The 23,792-nt window shown below is 34.8% G+C and overlaps 1 protein-coding gene across 3 annotated transcripts in view; it reads left to right on the forward strand.

The window, feature by feature from the left end:
• KIAA1328 overlaps positions 1–23,792 on the forward strand; it is a gene marked incomplete at its 5' end in the record, with an annotated part of 379,366 nt that overhangs the window by 52,535 nt on the left and 303,039 nt on the right. For 2 of the 3 annotated variants that reach the window (XM_082668274.1, XM_082668275.1), the window contains one exon: positions 2,223–2,346. In XM_082668274.1, the coding sequence (XP_082524400.1) occupies positions 2,223–2,346 (124 nt within the window). The remainder of the gene's footprint in view (positions 1–2,222; positions 2,347–23,792) is intronic. The other variant, XM_082668276.1, reaches the window with a different exon arrangement.

The raw sequence follows: 23,792 nt of genomic DNA on the forward strand, positions 1-23,792 counted from the left end.
TGAGGTTCCTTTCGGATATCCCATAACTGGATAAACTTACTGTGATTATTTTTTCCTATAGTAGGCATTCAGTTAATATTTTTTAATAAGTAAATGAAAATAAATCTTCTCTTATCTGCTTATGGATTTTCCTCTTCAGTCTCATCTTTAAGATTTGACCAATCTAAACAGGGAGAGAACTTGCCACATATTTTCTCACCTTGACAGTGTTTATTCTCTCCTTACAATATATAGCATTACCTATTTCATCTTTCTTTTATGCATAATCCTACAGATTCATCACTTCTTTTGTTTTACGTTAACCTCATGCGAAATTTTGCATCATTACACTTTTTAATATTTCTCTTGTCATCCTCTTCCACTGCCTCTTTCATCCTATGGCTGTAGCTTTTGCATAGATTACAGTATTGTATGCCTTGTACCCTGACCAGATGTTTGTTAACATCTTTCTTAGTTCTTTACAAATGCTCTCCATATTTGTAAAGGACATATATATAGTTCCAGTATGTTTATAGTATAGTAAAGGAAATTATAGAACTTAAGCTGGAAGGAATTTTTAAAATTGTCTAGCCTTTTTTGTTTATGAGTGGGAGTAATGATGCCCAGAGAAATAAGCATGCTTTGCCACAGTCACCATATGTACGTGGTTTTCTGATTTACAGTTTGGGGGTGTACTTGATCTGGAACAGTTTCCTAGCAAAGGTGTTTCAGAAGCCAGTTGATAGATTGAAGAGGAGTGATTTGGATGATAGAATGAATTAATGGTTCAAATGTTTGACAATTTTAGAAAAAACTTAAGAGGCAGTGGGGAATTACTGTGAAAGATGTTAGTATAAATGTGGTTGAGGATAATGACAAGAATAGCGAAGGCATTGTAAAGAGATGGCAACAAGGGAGCAGGCTAACCTGAGACGAGATTATAAATCCTCTACGTATGTGTATATTTGTTCCTTGTTTAGTTGTGTGGATTCCTTGTAATTGTATCTGTATTAGAGATTATGCTCGTAGAAAGAAGGTCCTGAGTCCCATACATGAGCCTAGTAGTATGCTAAATGTAAATAATAGGAGTCGGGAAAATGATTGGAATGTCATGATAAGCAAGAAAAAATAAAGCTATTTTTTGAACATTACTATATGCCCTGCACTTTCACACAAATTAATTCAAAGACAAGATGCAGTCAACTCTTGAACATTCAAAATTCTAATTTTCATTCTGTTATTTCATTGATCTTAATATCTCCACCAGAAAGCTAGCAACAAAGGAAAGGCTGTGGAGTTCATGTTATTCAGAAATTGCTCTGGTGGAGTACAGGTGTGGGAGGAAATAAATTTAGATGCTCAAAGAAAAGATTTGGCTTCCCTGTGGATTTCACTAACACATATCCCTGTGTGATCTTATAGAATAAAATGTGTTGTACTCTCTTTGGAGAATTAATCACCAGTGACAGAAATTCAGAGCTAACATCTCTGTTCACAGAGTAACATGAAAATTAGGGTTGTCATTTTAAGGTAAGTTCTAATGTTTAGTTTTTTTTCCCCCCTCTGTGCTCTTATCAGAAACCACCCATTTTTGATAGGATTGAGTTGGAATACCTTTCAGAGTTAAGCATTAAAGATACATATTTTTGGTCAGTGTTTTTTACTTTATAACCCCTTTTTGAACTAAGAATAAATGTGCAAACCTTTTTGTATCTTAATGCCATTTAAAAATTCCAGTCCAGTTATTTATATGCTACTGAAGATTGCAGGGTATTAGTACCAGGAAAAAGTAAAATCACCTATGTATGTTTAATGCAATATTTACGTAGTATATATGTTGTTTATTTTATTGACAGGGTTTAAATAGAAGTATGAAAAAGATCTAAATCAAAATAAATTGTGCCTTATTTGATAATGAAAAGGTGAAACCTTTGTTTTAAAAATTCGATATTTTTCAGTCTTGGATCATATTTGGGAACCCATAAAGTATAGGACTTTCCATATTTAAGACAGTTCTGATTATTGCAAAAGTTCTTGATGTAAAAACCACATGCATATTTTATTACAAAGGTGTGGAATATTGCCTTGTGAAAGGTTAATTTTAAAAAATTCAAAAAACATAAAGTATCCCTGAAGAAACCAGCATACCTCTGGAATAAATCTAGTTTTGGTAAACCACAGCTGTAGGCACATATTTTATTTTATTCTCATGGGCATTTTCTTTTCACTTGTATTTCTTTCAGAGTAAGTGAGGAAAAGGAAGTAACAGAAGAAAGACTCAAAGCTGAGCAGGAATCATTTGAGAAGAAGATCAGGCAGTTGGAAGAACAGAATGAACTGATCATAAAAGAAAGGGAAGATATCCTTTTTGAAAGTCCTCTTTCTTAACGTGCAGAAAGTTTGACTCTTTCATGAAGAAAATGTAAACTCCAGAGAAATAATTGTTTTAATTTATAACAGAGAGTAAATCTGCATGGGCTGCCATTTTTAGGCAATCAGAACGACACTTAACAGCATGTGTTGTTGCTTCCTTTGTGCTTGATACAGTCGTCCAGCTGTTCCACTGCTGCTGTTATACTGTGGAGCACACATTTGTCAATTCAAAGAGACAATAAGAAATTTGGGCATTAAAATGTAGTATTGGAACTTTATTAAATTCCGTTCCACTACTGTAATTGAGCCTGAACCCTCTTTGTGTTTGGTATTCTTTCTATGTAAAGCTTTGACAGTTCTAAGGAATTCTATTCTGAAATCATAAAAATAAAAAAAATGCGTTGTAACTTATAGATGTTGTAATTGATAAATGTTTATACTGCAACATAATACTACCAAACTATTCTCATGGAAGAGAAAACTATTGGGTTTAGAATTAGAGAGAGGGTTATGTGTGTGTGAGTGTAAATATGTATAATTTCATTATTTGTAAGAAAGTAAAATTAAATGGTGTTTTAACTTAAGAATTGTACTTTAAGGGATATGTGAGTTGAAATAAGCATATTTCTGAAGTTTGCTTTGACTGGGTAGATACTTATCTTTGGGTGTTTTTTGCAGTGACATTGGTATAAAAGAGAAGTGACTGTCCCTAAAGTTAGGATCTGCCAGCTAAAGGAGTATGTGAATGCTTAAAGGAACGATTGTCCTTATTGTCAGTAGCATCATTTACTTGATTTTTTTTTTTTTAGATTTTTTTTTTGATGTTGACCATTTTTTAAGTCTTTATTGAATTTGTTACAATATTGCTTCTGTTTTATGTTTTGGTTTTTTGGCCCCAAGGCATGTGGGATCTTAGCTCCCCGACCAGGGATTCAACCCGCACCCCCTGCATTGGAAGGTAAAATCGTAACCACTGGACCACCAGGGAAGTCCCCCATTTACTTGATTTTAATAATTTTTTTGAAGATTCTTTGAGTGTCAAAAATGATCATGTATTGACAGTAACTATACCTTTGTGAAAACCAGGGAAATAGAAGCATAAAGATAAATTAATTCACTGGAAAAAAAAGCACAAAAAATAACAATAAAAATTGAGTTCTGAACTTGTATTTTTCAAACAGTGGGAGTGCATGATTGCAAATTAATAGAATCAGAATTCTCCGATTTGATTTGTGGAGTAGAACATTTGTTAGTTTTATGGGCCCCACAGTTTGAAAGGAGTACTTTTTCAATTTTTTTTTCTATATTTCTTTAGCATTTGAATAATCATCTTGGGCCTTCTCTTTTCTTTGCTTTCTTTGACTTTATTGCGCTGGGTTGTCAACTCTCAGCCTATGCCCCCACCTCTGTGATTTTCTTCTTGCTACTTTTCTCTCTTGGTTAAAATAGCACTGTTTAGTCAGAATTCACATCTGTGCTCAGCCAGTGTTAGTCTTTCACTTTGCAAAAGGAATAGTGACTCAGGACCCTAGCACTTTCAAGAAAAGGTGGACTAGGAATGCTTTTATTTGTAACAGAAGTTCACTTTACAGGGTCTATTTCTTTGTACATAACAATTCTGGAGATAAGTGGCCTCTGGCATTGATTCAGTGGCTTAAAGTTTTCAGTGCTGGGTCCGTACAGTTCTCTTAGCTTCTTCTAATGGTTGCAGGATTCCAGGTTTCAAGATGGTTACTCCAATTCCAGGCATTACATTTGCATTAAGGCAGAAAGAAAGGGGAAGGAAGACGTTCTGGTAGTTGTGACTCCCTGTCCTTTTTCAAAATACATAAAATCTTTCTCAGGGCATTTCCCTCGACGATGCCCCACAGCAGTCTTTCATGAGATATGTATTGTCCTGAACTTTATCACATGGGCATGCTAACCTGCAAGGGAGGCTGAGGAAGTGAGCGTTTAGCTTATCCAATTTAGACAGTGGGAGGCAGCAGGGAAGGGGATTGGAAATGAAGTCAGCCTCCAACTCTGGTAGCAGAAGTAGGGGAAATTGAAGTCACTTTTTTAAAAAAAAAATTTTTAATTTTTATTTTTCTGGCTGCTCCATGCAGTATGTGGGATCTTAGTTCCCCAAACAGGAATCGAACCCATACCCCCTGCATTGGGAGCACGGAGTCTTAACCACTGGACCGCCAGGAAGTCCCTGAAATCACTTTTTAAATACAGAGGAGGTGGTGATACCTTGATCTCCCCGGAACAAGATAAATAAATAAATAAATATTATGTTAAGTGGAATTGGGGTGAGTTGGAGAAATAAAGTGAGAGAAGGAGGAGGTAGCAGACAATTTAGAAATCCTGGCCACAGTTAGGGTGCGACCTAACACACAAAACACACACAAAAATGTGTGTCTGTCTGGTAAAGCAGAATTTAACTTTGGTGGACTATTACATTTAGCACTCTTCTGGATCAAGATTAATTGTATTTAGTGTCGAAGCAGTCTAAACTCAGCATGGTTATGGGCAGAATAGTTTCTTCTATCAGGATGAATATTAAGATACCCCCAGGTGATTGTAGTGACACAGTTTTCCCTGTTTTCTTAGCACATAGGTCAGCAAACTACTGCCATGGGCCAGATCTATCAGGGTGTCAGCTAAGTGCAGCCACACACATTCATTTATGTATCTTCTGTGGCTGTTTTTGCGCTACAGCTGCAAGTGGTGCAGTTGCAACAAAGACCCTGTGGCCTACATAGCCCGAAATATTTATATCTGGCCCTCAGCAGAAAAGTTTGCTCGCCCCCATCTACCTTATAAGATTAAAGTAAAGGAAAAGGCATATAAAGAAGTCAAAGTCTTAGACATGTGTTGTAGTTAGACCAATTTTGCATTTGGTATAAAAGGATTTGATTTGAGCGTTTATTATTATTGTGAGTGAAGATTGGAGTAAATATTAGACCATGTTCAAAAATTAAAATGGTTTAGTTAGTATAATTGGTTCAATTAAGATTTTTTGAATCACCTAAAGATAAGTGGTATTTGTAGAATTTGTCAAAGAAAAGAGAATGAAAGGTATGATTAAAAACCAGTGACATCCATGGTTTTTATTCCAAGTAGATTGCTCAAGTACAAATCCCCTTTACCAGTATAAACTTGTCAAAGGATAATACAGATGATTTTACAGTACATAAAACTCTGTAAAACTTAGAAACATAAAACAAGGATATGATTTAAAACAATACAGTTTTAACTACAGATGCATTAACCTCTCGTATATGAATGATTCAGACTCATGCATGAAATCAGATAATTTCAAATTATTTTAAAGCCTGTTTCTGTGTGAGGAACTATATGGATTCTGATTTTTGGCATTTTAAAGGTGTGCTATCCTAATTTATGGGTTTTTTGTTTTAAAAGTTCTAATAACAGGATTTATTGATCAACTATACGAACCCAGACCAGTCCAGTCCCTTAGTAGAAAAGAGTAAAGATATTTTACATATTTGCATTTGCATCAGGCTTTTGAAGGATTTGTTCTTACATGAAATAGAGAATTTATTACTAAAACATAAAAATCCTTGGTAGTTTTCAGTCTTTGAACAAAGAAAGCTTATTTCTTGAGAAATTAACTATGTAAATGAATATGCCATTTACAAAGTCAAGCAGTCTGATGAACCTAGTTGATTTTTGCCTAGCTAAATGAGTATGAATGGAGAGATAAATCTGAAATGTAGAGAGAAATATGTCCAATAGGAGTAATTCTAAAAGATGTTAGCATGTAATAGTATAAGACATAGAGGATGTAGCCATTACAAAAGTTGATTAATGTTTGAGCTGATTATATTTCCAGAACATAGGTCTCAGGTCAGGATGGTATCAAAAGCTTACAGAAGGAAAGTAAAGTCTGATATTTTCTGATTTCACTGTTTTAACTGACAGAGCAAGGGAAGTGACAGAGAAGAAAGCACAATGGGCTTTAGAGTCAAAATTGTTTCAGCACTGCCTAGCTGTCTGACCTTGGGAATGCTACTGAACTTTTCTAAGTCTCTTTTTTCATCTATAATATATGGATAGCTAATAATGCCTTTTTTGCAGGCTTGTTGAAATTTGGCAGACTCTTTGTGTTGTGTGTGTAAAGAATCTAGCAGTGTTTCATACTTTGGGACACTGAAAAGAAGATAGCAATTCTCGTTATTACTACTGTTAATATGGATGAGGGATGAGTTGACTAGCTTCTCTGTTTCTCACTTCTGTGCCTTTCTTCAGTGGGGTTTTGATGGTTTTCATTAGGTTAAGCAGGTGCTTAGGCTGCTTAGAGGCCCAGTAGGAGAGTGAAATTGATCTGTTCTCTGCTTTATCTTCTATTTCTATGAAAGAGGAAACCTTTCTGCATCATATATACCAGTTAGGTGCTCATTGAGAACAAACCAGGTCTTACTTTCCTCTCCCAGAAACCAGACTGACAGAAATGTTTGGTTTTTTCTCCTTCTGGTCTGTTTCCATTGTCTCTCTGATTGAGACTTAGTAAATTGAAGAGGTTTAGAGGTACTTAGAGCTTAGATTCTCAAGCCCATTGAAGAAAGAATTTTAAAGGAACCAACCTTAACCTTTTTGAGGAATGTTTTAGAATGAGCCAAAGGTCTCAGTATGTCTGTACTGAAATTAGACTAGAGAAAATTCACAAGAATTTTATCTAATTATGTGAAAAGAAATCATTTGTGCAAATAGCAATAATACTTCAGAGGTATTCACAGCTTTCCATTTAACTATATACATCTCTGCTACATGAGCCGAACTACCACGATCTGATAGACTTTTACCAAGAATAGGAACCATACTGTAGGAAGCTCTATCATAGATCTGGATGCAGTGGTCTTGGGTGGGTAGGCAGGGTGGGAAAAATAGTAAATAGAAATAAGTTTCATGAGAAAGGAAATGAATTTCAAAAGAAAGGGTACGTCTTCCCTTTCTAGTTAATCTTTCTGATCCTTCATAAGAAAAGGCAGGAGATTCTCCAGTCCTGGAAATAGTTTGGGGAGAATTAAAAATCTAAACTTAGTGAAGAAGCCTATAGGCAGAGGAGAGGGTATTGTGGTGTCTGGCAATGTGGTATATGAACATAGCAAAGTATGTTGCCCAACGCCTTATCAGCCTTTTGGTTTTGAATAAATATTGGGTTTTTGTTTTTTTATGTTTACAAATTGAATTTTATGGTGGTAGGATATATTCTGTGCACTTGGATAGTCAGTTTATTCCATTCAACAAGTGCTAGACAATATTGTTTTACTAATCTAATAACTATCTCTAGTACTGTAGAAGTTGTGCTTTTGGGGGCCATTTTATTTGCTCTGTGATGCTGTATAACTTAAGCAGGTTTTGGACCATTATTATTGTATATTGTCCTGTAATGTCATTATAAATCATAATAACAGATTAAATAACCCTTTACATTTGTATTACAAAGAAATAAGCATGCTTAAGGAAAGAACTAGTTATTACTAGTATTATTGTTGCCTAAGCTGTTCTTTTTTTTAATTAATTAATTTATTTTTGGTTGCGTTGGGTCTTCGTTGCTGCGTGCAGGCTTTCTCTAGTTGCGGTGAGCGGGGGCTACTCTTTGTTGCGGTGCACGGGCTTCTCGTTGTGGTGGCTTCTCTTGTTGCGGAGCACAGGCTCTAGAACGCAGGCTTCAGTAGTTGTGGTGCATGGGCTTAGTTGCTCTGTGGCATGTGGGACCTTCCCGGACCAGGGCTTGAACCCGTGTCCCCTGCATTGGCAGGCGGACTCCCAACCACTGCGCCACCAGGGAAGTCCCTTTAAGCTGTTCTTAAAGATTATGTTGTTCTCTTAAAAATACTTAGATATTAATGCTAACTGAAGGGAGAAATTAATGATAGATGCTTGCAGAAAGTAAAAAAAATATATTAAAATTTTATCTATATACAACTTCATTTCAATAAGCCTTTAGGGTTTGAGTTACTCTGTGGTAGTGAGTTATATTTACACTTTACTTTTCTGGAACTCATCCAAGAATAAGAATAAAAAGAAGTACTCCTCACCTGCTCTGGTCCCCTATATATGGACTTTTCTTATATGAAAATTCCTGAGGCTGTCACATGTATAATAATAAACTCATTATCTGGTATCTAGTTTGTAAGTCCGTTGTAGATTAGAAGTAGAAAATTAGAAGTAGGGAAAGGAGCTACAGTGAGAATATTGAAGCTGACAGGAGAGTCAGCTATTAAAACTATTAAAAATGACATAAAAACTGAAAATGCACAGCAGTCTAGAGCTTCTCCCCACCTAGGTATATCTCAAGGCCATCATATATTAAATGATGTACTTAACACTTGTAATGATGATTCTGAGGCATCAAAATAATGCTAAATTGTTTTTATCCCATTCTCTTTTCTTGGTACTTCTAGTACTTCTGTTAGTAAGACATCTTACATTTGTGTGTTGGTTTTCTATTTACAGAGTACTTTCACTTATACTTTTTAATCTTCACAATAACCTGATTAAGTTAGGTGAGGCAGATACTCATATCCTTATTTTACAGATAAAGATATAGGACTGGAGAGGTAACTGAAACAGCCCATTGCAGAGTTAAGAGTGAAATCTTTTTGACACCAACTGTCTTTACACCAAATTATTTCTGCAGCAGTGAATGATACAAATATCAATAAGCCTTACTTTTCTAACCTGCTTTATAGTTAAAGCACAGTTTTATCAAAAAATTAGATTTTACAGTGCTTTTTATCCAAAGTTGGTTAAAAAAAATGGGAGGGGGGAGCATTACTTAATAGAGTGTAACCTAATTATCCAGAAATCCAGGTATGTAGAATGTTCCTGAGATTCACTTGTATTTTGGCTTTTCTATTCAGTCACCAAGTCTTTATCATTTTTCCCTCTGAAATGTTATTCTGAACCCATTGTCTTTTTTGTTTTAATTTTTATTGGGGTATAATTGATTTACAATGTTGTGTTAGTTTCAGGTGTACAGCAAAGTGAATCTGTTGGACATATTCATATATCCACTCTTTTTTAGCTTCTTTTCCCATATAGGCCATTACAGAGTATTGAGTAGAGTTCCCTGTGCTATACAGTAGGTCCTTATTAGTTATGTATTTTATATATAGTAGTGTATTTTATATGTGTCAATCCCAATCTTCCAATTTTACCCTCCCCCTGCTTACTCCCCAGTAACCATAAGTTTATTTTTCACATCTATCACTCTGTTTCTGTTCTGTAGATAAGTTCATTTGTAGCCTTTTTTTTAGATTTCACATGTGATATCATATGATATTTGTCTCTCTCTGTCTGACTTACTTCACTCAGCATGAGAATCTGTAGGTTCATCCATATTGCTGCAAATGGCATTACTTTGTTCTTTTCTTATGGCTGAGTAATATACCATTGTATATATGGATAAAGAAGTTGTGAACCCATTGTCTTTTGCTGTTTTCACTGACACTTCACTGCATTCCTGTGTAGTATCCTTTTGCCCATCTCCATTATCTACAGCCACCCTTTGATTGACTTCATTTCATCACTGTTGCCAGATTAATCTTTCTTGAGGACTATTTTTATCACATCACTTGTCTTTTTAATAACTTGCTTTGGCTTCTTATGACCTAAAATATCAAACGCGTCTTCTTAATTTTGACGTTCAAGCCCTCCGTTACTGATATCATGTAACACATGTGACCTTCATTTTTATGACTCCCTTGTGTGGTACCTACATACGAGGTAGGAAAAATTCATTAGTTTTTCCTACTTATTACAGTTTATTTCTATTTGTCATTGTTCCTTTCGCTAGTTTTCTTTGAGACTTCAGGACATTTTTCTGAAATTTTTTTAACAGTATTTGACTCTTAGAACTCTTCAAGCATTCATACCTATACCAACTGCCCTAACTTGTGCATCTTGTGCTTCCTTGGGCAACTGTAGTGCTCTTTCAGTAGTACTGGGTTTTGAATAAGAAAATTTACGTCAGTCTTGGATCAGTTAATTTATACCTTTGTGACTTTACACAGTCATTGAACGCAAGACCATGTCAATTTCATTTTAGAAGAATAAGCCAATTTAGTTGCTTTAGACTTGAGTAGTAGAGAAAGTGAAGGCTGTGAAGAAAAGGAGATATTATCTAGCCAAAGGGTATCTATATTTGAAGAAATGTTTTTTGTTTTGTTTTAAGGCTGGAAAAGAATGTTGAGTATATTTATATGTTGAAACAAATGTGCTAGGAAATGATTAAGATCTGCTTTCCATCTCATAGTACCTTTTCTGATTTTTAGTTTTTCTTCTGTGAAAATGAAACAAGTCTTAAAGAAATTGTGATAAATATATCTAACTGTTAAACTTAGATGTTTTGGAGTATTAAGATATAAGATTGTGCTTTTCAACCACTTTGCCCTCTATTCTGGGCTTAGCAAGGTTCATTTGTTTACGTATGTATGTGTTTGTTATTTTAGTGTTTGTTATGGACTGAATTGTGTCCCTCCAAAATTCGTGTGTTGAACCCCTAACACCTCCCTCCCTCCCCCGATGTAACTATCTGGATAAGGGTTTTTAGGAGGTGATTAAGGTTAAATGAGGTCATGTGGATGAGTTCCTAATCCAATAGGACTGTGGCCTTATAAGAAAAGAAAGAGAGATCTCTCTCTCTCCCTCCCTTCTCTGCATCCCCCACATGTGAGGACACAGTAGCCATCTGAAAGCCAGGAAGAGAGCTCTTACCAGAAACCAAATCCTTTGAGACCTTGATTGGACTTTCCAGCCTCTAGAACCATGAGAAAATAAATTTCTGTTTTAAGCCACCCAGTCTATGGTATTTTGTCAACCTGAGCAGATTTAGACAGTATTTAATGTGTACTTAGTTCTTTGGTATTTCTATTCTGTGTATATGTTGAAAAAGCCTTTCAGTGTATCTGTAGAAGGGTAATGTTTCTAAATTTCTAAATAATTAGTGTGGTTTCAGGTATCATTCTCTGATAGTTTTCCTTTATTTTTAGTCTCCTGGTTGGGTATTATTGAACTTTGAACACTAATTTTTAAGATATTATTTTGTATTTTTTAATGAGATTTGCTTTTAAGGATTTTTCTGCCTTATTGTTTGAGATCCTTTTAATATCTGTGGTGTACCATTTTATAATAAAACAAATAGCTTTACTTTGCAGGTTTGGTTTTGACAGTGTTTTGATTTCTTTGACTTGCTGAAGGCTCTAGATGTGGAGCCTGAGCACCCCCAGAGAGCAATTTCTGTGTTGCTTTATGGTAAGTGATACTGGAATTCAAATAGATGTGGATTGGGGCTTCTAAAATAGCCCTACCCTAGTAGCTAAAGTATTCACTTTGATGCCCACATGTAAATAAGCTAAGCAGACTGAAATTCAAAAATATTTATTTTCTACATTTCTGTTTAACTAAATTTGTTTTTAGTAATAGTTCTGTACTGGATAAACGGTAGTTAATCTGTTTAGCATAATTTAAAATTACTTTGGGAAGTTTCAACAGTTCTTGCATGAAGAAATAGGCTTTTGATAAATCAATTCCATAATAATTATTGTTGAGGAGAGTTCATTATTTCATTTAGCCTTTTACATTAACTGATCTTCTTTAAAGGACTGTTCTGATGTAATCTCTTCAGCTAAATCCATTTGCCATACCACAGCTTGTAATTGCTTTAGATTTGAAGAATATGATGAATGACTTTATTATTGACCAGTAGCAAATTTGTCTTAAGTGTTCTTAACCTCAGTATGGCCTTCACTTTTGAATAGTTAAATGATTCAGATGGTAATATTCTCACCTCAGTTATAGACTTATACAATAGCATTTCCTTTTTTATTTTTATACTTATGCCCAAGATTTTACATTTCCAACTCTAAATTTTCAGATGTAGTAAATCTGATTATGGTATAGTCATGTAATGACAAAAATTAACTGAATATCTGAAATGGATCTCCCTACAGATAAGATGGTAAGGATTGTCACCTTCTCCCAATTTCATTATCTTTTGTTAATACAGAAATCGCAGGCTGTTCAACTCTTTTCCTGAATGCTCAGGCTGGTGAAAAATGGAGAAAGAACCCTTCCTAACAAAAGTCTTACACATTCCTTGAATTTCTAAATAAATATGACCTAGAAAACTTAAATATCTAAAGATGATACTTGTTTATCTTCCAGTTGGTGTTCCAGTTGGTCAGTTTTCCTAATAGTAGTTATAATGTGTGTGTCTTATTTTTTGGCCATACCTTTAAAAGACCTTTATCTACACAAAGGCTGATAAACACAGGAAAAATGGCAACAGGCAAAGGAGAGAAAAAGAAAGATGAAAGCAATACAAAAGAAGGTTAGAAATAATAGAAATTACCCTAATGAGAAATTTGTACTAGAGAAAGTTTGACAATTGAGAAGAGAGCCTAGGATATGGTGATAGAAGAGAATAGTTATTAGCTGAGTGCAGGGAAAAGTCGCCAGATAGCTACCTCTGTCTCACATAATAACCCCAAGGCATCCGTGTGCCAGGCTAAAAGCACAAGGACTAGTTTAACAGTCTAGAGGCAAAGGGAGTGAGAGGAGGTTTTAGTGTGATAGTGTAATCATTTAGAGATATCACAGCCTTTATAAGCATATTCTTCATATAGTATTATACAGTAATTTGAGATGGCAGAGAAGTGCTTTATGCTGCTAAGGCAGCTTTTTTATCTTTATTAAGTAAAAAATCTATATAAACAATTCTTTTGTAAACTTTTAGTTAATTAGCAATTGGGTGTCTCAAATATGGCTTATCTCAATATGTGACATAATAAAAACACTGTAGTATTTTGGAAAGAACACGAAAATCATAAACTTGAAATCTTGACTTCATTTTACCTTTAAACTAGCTATATGACCTTGGATAAACTAACCTCTGCAAGTCTGAATTTTATCTTATTTAACATGTTAATAATATCTGAACTGTTTACCACAAAAGGTGATCAAAATTGTAAAAGTTCTATAAAAATTTGAAGTCTACAAAAATATTTTCTCTCCCTGGAAAAGTTTACAACATACAAATGGATGTGAAGATATATTTGATAAATCATTTTATTTTTATTCTTTATTATATTCCCTCACACATTTAAAATGTTATCATTTCAAGCATGCTGTGAATTTAAATAAGCCTCTTTTTGTACCAAAGCAAATGCTATTATAATTCTTTTTCAAGTTATCATATATTTTATTTTGTTTTTTATTAATGTTGATTTATAACATTATATTTCATCTGTACAATATTATATTTCTACTTCTGTATACCCTACAATGTGCTCATCACCAAAAATTTATTTTCCATTCATCACCGTACAGTTGATCCCCTTTACCCATTTTGCCCTTCCCCCTACCCCCATGTAACCACTACTCTGTTCTCTGTATCTACATGTCTGTTTTTGTTTGGTTTGGTTTGTTCATTTATTTTATTCTTTGTTTATTAGTTTTTTATGTTCCACATATAAGCAACATCCCATGGTATTTTCCTTTCTCTGTCTGACTTATTTCACTTAGCATAATACCCTCAGGGTCCATCGATGTTATTGCAGATGGCAAGATTTCATCTTTTTTATGGCTGAGTAGTATTACTATATATATATATATATATATATCATATCTTCTTTATTCATCTGTTCATGGGTACTTAGGTTGTTTCCATATCTTGGCTATTGTAAATAATGCTGAAATGAACATGGGGGTGCAGATATCTTTTTGGATTAGTGTTTTCATATTCTTTGGATAAATACCCAGAAGTGGACTAGTGAATCATATGCTGGTTCTAGTCTTAATTTTTTTTTGAGGAATCTCCATACTGTCTTCCATAGTATTTACACCAATTTACATTACCACTGACAGTTTATGAAGGTTCCCTTTTCTCCACATCCTCTCCAACGCTTGTTATTTGATAGGGATTACATTGAATCTGTAGATTGCTTTAGGTAATGAGGACATTTGATAATGTTAATTCTCCAAGCTAGGAGCATGGAATATCTTTCCATTTATATGTGTCTTCTTCAGTTTCTTTCAATAATGTCATATAGTTTTCAGTGTACAAGTCTTTCACCTCTTGGTTAAATTTATTCCTAGGTATTTTATTGTATTTGTTGCAATTATAAGTGGGATTGTTTTCTTAATTTCTCTCTCTGCTAGCTCATTATTGGCATATAGAAATGCAATGGATTTATGTTCCATTCTTTTCCTCTTCACCTTTTACGTTTCTGTTGTCTTAAATTATCCCTTTTTATGTTGTGGGTTTGTTACCAAATGGAGATAGCTATAGTTATTCTTTTACTTTCTTTTTTTCCCCTTTAACTTTTATACTATAATAAAGTGTTTAAAATCTATTCTGATAGATGCAGTTTTCCAGTTTTGTCTATTTATCACCTGCTCAAAGTTTTGTATATTTTTTCCATTTTGTTTCTGGTAGAAATACTCCTGTCAACATCTCTTGTAAGACAGGTCGAGTGTTGATGACCTCCCTCAGCTTTTGTTTGTCTGGGAGAGTCTTTATTTCTCCTTCATATCTGAATGATAATTTTGCTGAATAGAGTGTTCTTGGGTGACAGGTTTTATCTTTCAGTATTTTGAGAGTGTCATTTTACTCCCTCCTGGCCTGTAGGGTTTCTGCTAAGAAATCTGCTGATAGCCTAATAGAGGTTTCTTTGTAGGTTATCATCCTTTTTTCCCTGGCTGCCTTGAAAATTCTTTGTTATTGACTTCTGACAATTTTTTTATATTTCTGGTAGAAGGTCTTTTTGCATTGAGGTAATTAAATGTTCTCTTAGCTTCATGGACTTGTATATCCAGTTTCTTTCCCAAGTCTGGGAGGTTCTCAGCTATAATTTCTTTAAATAAACTCTGCTCCCTTCTCCCTTTCTTCTCCTTCTGGGATACCCATTATCCTAATGTTGCCCTTTCTAAAAGAGATGAACAGCTCTCATAGGATTTCCTTATATATTTTTTTACATCTTATTTCTCTTTCCTTTTCCACTTGTATCATTTCTATATTTCATCTTCCAGCTCACTAGCTCTCTTTCATATAGTCTGCTCTATTTCCAGTGCTTTCTAGTGCATTCTTAATGTTGTTTATTGTGTTGTTCAGCTTAAGAATTTGATTGATTCTTGTTTAATTCTTTTTTAGAGTTTCAGTCTCTTTGGTAAAGTATTCCACTTGTTAATTAATTGTATTCCTGAGCTCATTAAACTGCCTTTCTGAGTTTTCTAGTATCTTGTTGAGTTTTTTCATGACAACTATTTTGAATTCTCTATCAGTTAGATTGCAATATTCCATGACTTGAAGTTTAGTTTCTGCAGAATTGTCATTTTCTTTTTGTGGTATGGTGTTACTGTGGTTCTTCTTGTTGCTTGAGTTGTTCCTCTGCCTGCTCATTTGAAGTTAAATGACAGGTTAAGAGTTAGTTTCCTTTCTTTTGTTTTCTGGTAGATGGCACTATCACACAAGTTTTTGGCTTCTCTTACCTGCACTGCCTCTATATTTGAGAGTGGCACTTTCCAACCTCTACCATCTCTGTAAGAGGTGTGGCTTCTTGCCTCCATTATTGCTCCTTGTGCCACCTGGGTTGTTGCTGCCTTGCTTCTTCCAGAGCCACTGTCATCCATCAGGATGGTGGGCTCTTTCCTTCTGTCTGGGATCCCCTGAGACACAGGCTACACCGTGGGCTGAGTGGTGCATTGGTGGGGAAACTGGGATTGCACAGGCACCTCCACCGTGTTTGTGTTTGTAAGGTTTGTGGCTTCCACCACTGTGGATGGTGGGGCAGAGGCTGGGGTCATGGGCACCTCAGCATTGGAGAGGTAGGGTCCCAGGCCCCACTGCTGCTGTTGCCCAGGTTACCTGCAGTCATGGTCACTGGTGCCGTTTGGTGGCCGGAGTTGTGTGCACCACCTTCCCTGCTGCTACTAGGTTCTCTGTAGCTGTGGGCTCTGCTGCCATGGTCAGAGGGCCAGGATTGCAAGCACCATCTCTGCTGTTCCCTTGGTTCTGCCTTCTCTATGTGTTTCAGCCTACCCACCTTTAGACGTACAGATGTGTGGAATTCTCCGGCATCCTGTTGTGTCGGGCAGAGGCACCTTTGATGAGTTGTGGTTGTATTACTGGTTGTAGATTAAAGTGGGGAGACAAAAGTAGTTTTTCATCCTGCCATGTTTCTGAAATCACGCTGTATTATAAATCTTTCAAAAGTTATCTTTTATTTCAGATGCTGTCTTCTATTTGAAGTTTTTGTTGCTGTTGTTGTTTGCCTTTAGAGTTCTCATTCAGATTTCTGTTGCCCAAAGTGTGTCTAGGTTTCTAGTTTTTGAAGAGACAATATAGTTTTTGAAGCAAAATGTTTTTTGATTATATGAGTGAACGTGCTTTAAAATTTTTAAAGCAGTTTTAAGGAAGTTTTTTGTTAAGAGAAATCAGGTAGGAATTGCTAAGGAATCTCATGCTGTTCTGACAAGGTGTAGAAGAGATCACAAGGAAAGTAATATAGAAACAAAGCTGAAAAGACTAGGATTAGATGGAACCTACTTAAGGATATTTTGTGAATCTGTGTCAAGATTAAGCTTCCTTGTATATAACAAGAAATGCCAAAGTTAACAGTAATCGAAACAGGATATATGTTTATTTAGTTTTCATGTAAAAGACATCTGAGTTTTGGCAATTTGAGGTAGATATGATGACTCTATAGATTTTTGGGGAGCCACAACTTTTTTATCTTGGCATTCTAAGCTTCAGCCATCGTGTGCACATTCTAATCAGCAGGAAGGAGTCTGTTAATTTTGAAAAGTTTGTTCTCAATTTAGTTTTAATTTTCAGTGTTGGATTTGGAAATATAGTCAATTTCTGTATATTGATTTTATATCTTCTGACCTTGCTAAATTCTCACTTGTTAATTGTAATAGTTGTTTTACAGGTTTCTTCGGGTTTTATATTCAACCAATTATGTCATCTGCAAATGAAAGCAATTAGTTCTTTTTGTCTACTCTGTCTGCCTTTTATTTCTTTTTCTTGCCTTATTGCAGTGCCTCCAGTTAGGTACTGAACAGAAATGATGAGTGAGAACATCCTTGTCTTATTCCACATGTTAGTGGGAAATACATATTTCATCCTTAAGATTGATTTAGCTGTATGGTATTTTGATGGGTGCCATTTATCATACTGAGGAATTTCTATTTTATATCTAGTTTTCTAAAAGTTTTTTTTTTCATTCTTAAGTTGTCAATGAACATTGATTATTCATAGTACTTGACATTTGATTACATATTTATTTATTCTCTATTTCCCTCATGGGACATCATTTCTGTCTTGTGCACTACTGTACATTGAGAGTCTAGCATAGTACCTGGTACTCTGTATGTATTCAAAAAATATTTGTTACATGAACGAATTTTAAACATACATGAGTTGCTTGATCAGACTCTGAAGAGAGAACTTGTACTTTACTGCTGGAACTGAATGATCATAGCACTTTATCGCCACATGGTGATATATATATAAATTGTAGTAAAAGCTTCTTGGGAGGTGAATAAACTTATGAGAACTAAAACTGCAAATGCTTGGGCTGATGTGCCGGTTATAATTTCAAATAAACATGTACTCATTATATATGACAAGACTGTGTCTGAGATTTAGCAAATATTTTTCACATTTGGTAGGTGCTGAAGTGTTTTCTCTTTTCCTGGATGCTAGAAAAGGCTAAAGGATCAGCTTAATTACACATGTTAAAGAAACAGAATAAATTGTGAAAGTTGACACAAGTAGAGTGAGGGCAAAGGCATTTCTATATTTGCATTCCTGCTCTGTCAGCATTTCCTTGCTATTAGGTGTTAGCCAAATTTGAATTTTAAACAACAGGGATTTTCCAGCTTCTTAATTTCTTGCACTAAATATTTAATATATTTCAAGAAAGTCCATCTTACGGCCAAGAAGGAAACTTTAGGTTTGTTCTTAAATATCCAATCCAACTAATTCTGTAGAATTAGTTCTATGGAATTCACTGAGACATAAATGTAGAACTGAGTGGGATTTATCTGTTTTATCAGGCAGCATCTTCGAATGAAACTGTCTATCCTCTATACTGGTATGATTACCAATGTGTATTTTCACTTCTTAGCCTCCATAAAAAATAAAGAACCATGTGCCACATATATGTTAATAAATTTTTTTAAGTGCAGTTCAAATATTAAAACTTTCTTATTTATGTTAAATGGTCAATCTTGTAAAATATTGATATTTTTACATGAAGGTTAGCCCTTCTTATGATCAAAATACCCAAGGGCAATAGTATTGGGAGTACTGTTTTAGTAATAAAGATTATAGTATGGATAAGTTCCCTACAAGGCCCCATGATGGTAATACCCCTAGATTTTGTCATTAAAGAAAACTGCTGAGAGGCGATAATTTTTTTTTTGTATGTGTCCCATTTTCATTAATGCATGGTAATTGATGGAGCTGCAGTGACTTGTAGCAGTAATGAGTTCTAAACATAATAATGCACTCTTTTCTAATAAGTGAGCACTGCTGGGTTTTAAAAGCATACTAAATCAGTTGCTTTAGTATGAATTTATTAGTTTTTTTCAGCATTAGCTTTAATAGTAGTTATTTACATAAGCGTACATCCCATTAACTGCCATCAGGGCTGGAAAACATGCTGAACTGTTCATATTTTCATATAATTATTGAACATAATGGTTTCATTTGCATTTCTAAACAGTGATGTTTCTGTCAGCCTTGGAAATAGTGTCTTTACGCAGTCCCTATTTCACATCCACTTATTTGACATCGTTAAATTTTATGCTAATGTGCTTCCCTAGAATATCATCAGTAGGACAGATGCTTGTGCTTTAATATACAAATCAGGGATGCTTTTCCATCCCCCCAATGGCAAAGGAAATTTTTTAAATCTGCACTTTTAGATATAGAGTCTGTCTCCATATAAATAGGTTTATGAAATAAAACTTTTATAATCTGGTTTTCTCTTCAAAATACTTCATTATGAATAGCTATTTACCTGACTAAGGTTAGTTTTGTTGTCTTGAATGAGGCGATATGAGTCTTAGTAAAGATCTTGTTGCTTATGAATATTTAGAATTCTGCTTCTGAAATGTTGATCTTGAGATGCACGCTTTTCAGTGCCTTTGCATATATCAGGCCACAGCGTTAGTTTTGAAAGTATTCCCTGTATTTTTGTTCCTTTAGTTTCAGAACCTAGATTGTAATAGCTCATGGTGGAAGCTGTTATGTTAATACTCTTGGGCATCTAAGCTTTTTGTATGCACTTAGAAAATGCTCAATGTAAAAAAGTCACTTGGTGGGGGAGGGGTGCAGGATGGGATGCCACGAGCATGTCAGTGAGGTAGCAGAACTAATATGAAAGGACAGATTTTCTGAAAAAACTCAGTGCCTTTTGGACATCTATGTGTACTATCAGCTTTTATTTCTCCAACGTTGTGGATGCTTTTGTGAATGCTGTCAATTGAACAGCTGGTTGGAAAAGTTTAAACAGGAGCAACCAATTAAAGAATTGTTTTGGGAGTTAATTCAGGTCTTTTTGGGGATTACCACTTTTTTTTTTTTTCCAGCCCTTTCTTTTCTTGTGTTCTTACAGCTCAAGGTGGCATTTTATTGTTGACTCTTAGTGGACCTGCAGTGCCAGAGCTGACTCTGCAAAGTTCAAAATGCAAGGTTGGCATTCTGGCAAGATAGGCTAAAGAAAAATCTTCAAGAGCTCTTGCCCCAAATTACTTGCTAAAAATATTTTAGAACTGATAGAGCATAAAACTGATGTAGCATAAAAGGATTATTTGCATAGAAATGTTATTTGGCTTAAACAGGTCAGGAGGCAACTGAAATTTGGGGAAATTTCCAGGGAAGAAGGATGATAAGGGCTGTGAAGAAACTACTATGGAGGTGGAGTTTCATAGCTATTCAGTTTTACCCCAACTTTTTAATGAATTTTCTCAGAGATTAGTACCTCTCACAACAATGGGATCCTCTGAACTATGGTATTGAAATCATTGGTCATGCCCTTCTGCCTAGGGAAAATGTAGCCTTCATAGTTGCCAGGTAGACATTGTATGTGAAAAATTTTAGAAAGTTCTTAAAATCTAGCCTTATTATAAGCAAGGCGATATTTTCAGTTATTTATAAAACTATTTGTGATTGTATTCTTTAGCAACGAAACTCTTTTTGGTGGGGTGCAGTTTTTCACAAAACTAAAGAAATACATTCCCTGTCACCAGAAAATACCATTTATCTTTTTCCTCCCTGTGCACATTTCTCTCTTTTCTGGAAAGAGATTTAATGATGAAATGAAAATTTCATCCGCCTATTCAGTTTTAAAGTGTCATGATAGTTAATTTTGACAACTTGCCCCTGAATGTCTCTGTTGCTGTAGAACGTTACTACCTTCAAGGTGGCAAAGGAGGTGTGTTTTAAGTGCTATGTGACTGGTTTCCAAGCCCTGACTTGAGAGGATAAAAGAATTCTAAATTTTGTTTTACGACAGTCTCTTTGTAGGTTTCTTATAAAGTTAAAAATTTGAGACCAAGTCAGGTATTTTCCATAATGTGCCAGCCAGTAGGAGGACATTACCTGTTTGGTTATACTTATTTTCTCTTTTATGGCTGGGGGAACACAATTACCACCACCCTTATAGAGAGGTGCAAGTGCTTTGAAATAAACATCAAGCACTGTGAGATGCCTGAGTGCCACATGTTGTGCAAAACTGCAGGGACTCTTCGGCATCCACTGTGTTACACCTGTTTAAGGAAACTTTAATTTAGGGTATTTGATTTTTCAGTTCGTATATTTTATTTATTTTGTCATTTCTGGGTATGACAGTAATTACTCTTAAAATTGTCTAGCCTGAGATATTTACAAATATATATCTGTTAATCGTTCCTCAGCTATATGATTAGTGCTAGTATTTGAGGACATGGGGGAGCTTTGGAATACTTGAAAATTAATGCCTTACTTAATTAAAAACTTTTACCCTGTTTTTCCTGATTTCAAAAACAATACATGTACGTTATGGGATATTTTGGAATAATGCAGAATATTGCTTTATTGAAATCATCAGTGTGGTGTATTCATGTTTTCCTAGTTCATCATTTAATCATCACTTGAGTAGCTACTTGTATATAGGTTTATATAACTTAACATTACAATGAAAGAATTTTTTAGCTCTCTTACCTTTAATTTTGTATGAATTAATTATATTATTTAAGGTAAAATATTAAACATCTGTTTTAAGCACAACAGAAAAGCCAGCCAAAATATGTTTAATGGTATATATTTACAGTAATACTTGCCAGTTCAATTGTATAATGGTATTTGTGAAAGTTCTCTGCTCAGTTTTGTGGTTATGCTTAGGTCTTTCAAGTGAGGAGTGTGAGGGAGGACCCAAAAGAAAGAGAAATCTGAAATTGATGTGATTTTAAGGGAAATGTTGGGAAAAAAAAATTTCCATAGAGCTCATATATTGCACAGAACACCTGTGCTTTACTAAGCCAGGTGGTTAGATGGCTCTGTGATGTGTGTAAATAACTCTTTAAACTTCAGGTTCCTTCTCTGAAAAGTGAGGATCATAATAGTATTTATTTCAAGGAGTTGTTTTGAAGGTTAAATGAAATAATTCATATGACTAACCACATTAGAATCACTCAGAAAACTTCCTAGAAGCAGGCAATGCTAAAGTGATCCTGGCTTGCTTTATTCACTTTCCTCTCATCTTCTAGTCCCTTGCAACTCCAAGCATACTCCATGGACTTGTAATGTCAGCATCCCCAGCAATACCTGGAAGCTTGTTAGAAATGCAGAATCTGGGACTTCCCTGGTGGTCCAGTTGTTAAGATTTTGCCTTCCAGTGCAGGGGGTGCAGGTTTGATCCCTGGTTGGGGAGCTAAGATCCCACATGCCTCGGAGCCAAAAAACCAAAACAGAAGCAATATTGTAACAAATTCTGTGAAGACTTTAAAAATGGCCCACATCAAAAAAAAAAAAATCTTAAAAAAAAAATGCAGAGTCTTAGACCTCGTGCCAGATTTTATTTTTTCAGAATTTGCATTTTAACAAGACCCCTGTATAGTAGTATTTGTACTAATTTCTTTCAATAAGGAATGTTTAGTGTAAGAGATATGAGCAGTGGATAAATAAAAGCTTTTGCTCTCTTTTCTCAGTTCTCACTTTCCAATTAATATCTTTGGATAATGAAGGGATGTGTATATGAGAGGAGTGTATTGTATTAACTTGTATTCTGCTGCTGTTAGGTGGGTTATTCTACAAGTGTCAGATGTGTGCTGTAAAGCTTCTCTATGCCTATTGATTTTTCATCTACTTGTTTTATCAATTACTGTGAAAGAGGAATTGAAATCTCTGAGTATAATTGTAGATTTATCTATTTCTCCTTGAAGTTCTTTCAGTTTTTGCTTCATGTATTTGGAAGATCTGCTTTTAGTTGCACAGAAGTTAGAGATTATTTCTTCCTGATGAATTGACCTCATTATCATTGTGAAATGACCTTCTTTATTCCTGGTAATATTCTTTGCTCTGAAATCTACATTGACTAATATTTCTTGAGCTACTCCAGCTTCTTTTGATTAGTGTTATCATGGTATATTTTTTGTATCCGTTATGTTTTAACCTAATTGTGTCTTTATATTTAAAGCACATTTCTTGTAGCCAGGACATAGGTGAGTCTTGCTTTTTAATCCAATCTGACATCTATACCTTTTAATTAGGGTATTTAGACCATTTTACATTTTATGATTCTTGATATGTTGGTTTTGAGTTTATCATTTTGCAATTTGTCTTATTTGATCTTTGTTCCTCTTTTCCTTTTTTTTCTGCCTTTGGATTAATTGAATATTAAAAATTTTTATCTCCTTTGTTGGCTTATTAGTTATCACTTTGTTCTTTTTGGTATTGGTTGCTCTAAGGTGTATATATTCACCTAACTATTAACAGTCAACCTTCCAATGATGGATTATACCATTTTAACTACCTTACAATAGTGTAATACCATTTCTCACTCCCTGATCTTTGTACAGTTGTCAAGATACATTTTAATTTTATACCCATACCTTATTTTTTGTGTTAGAAATCGGTTATCTTTAAGGAGGTTTAAATAATAAGACAACATATATTTACCCTTATAACTACTGCCAGTGCTCTTCATGTAGTCCATATTTCTGTTACGACTTCCTTCTGCCTGACAGACTTCCATTAACAATTAGTGTTGGTATGAATTCTTTGTTTTTGAATATATGAAAAAGTCTTTGTTTTTCCTTCATTTTTAAAGTTTTTTCCCTTAAGTTCGTTAAAAATGTTGCTCTGCTATCATTACACAGTCATTTCTACCAATGAGCCGTCGTTGCCCTTTGTCTTACTGACCACCTTCCTTTTTGCC

The sequence above is a fragment of the Grampus griseus genome (assembly GCF_964374135.1).
Source record: "Grampus griseus genome assembly, chromosome: 12".
NCBI lineage: Eukaryota > Metazoa > Chordata > Mammalia > Artiodactyla > Delphinidae > Grampus > Grampus griseus.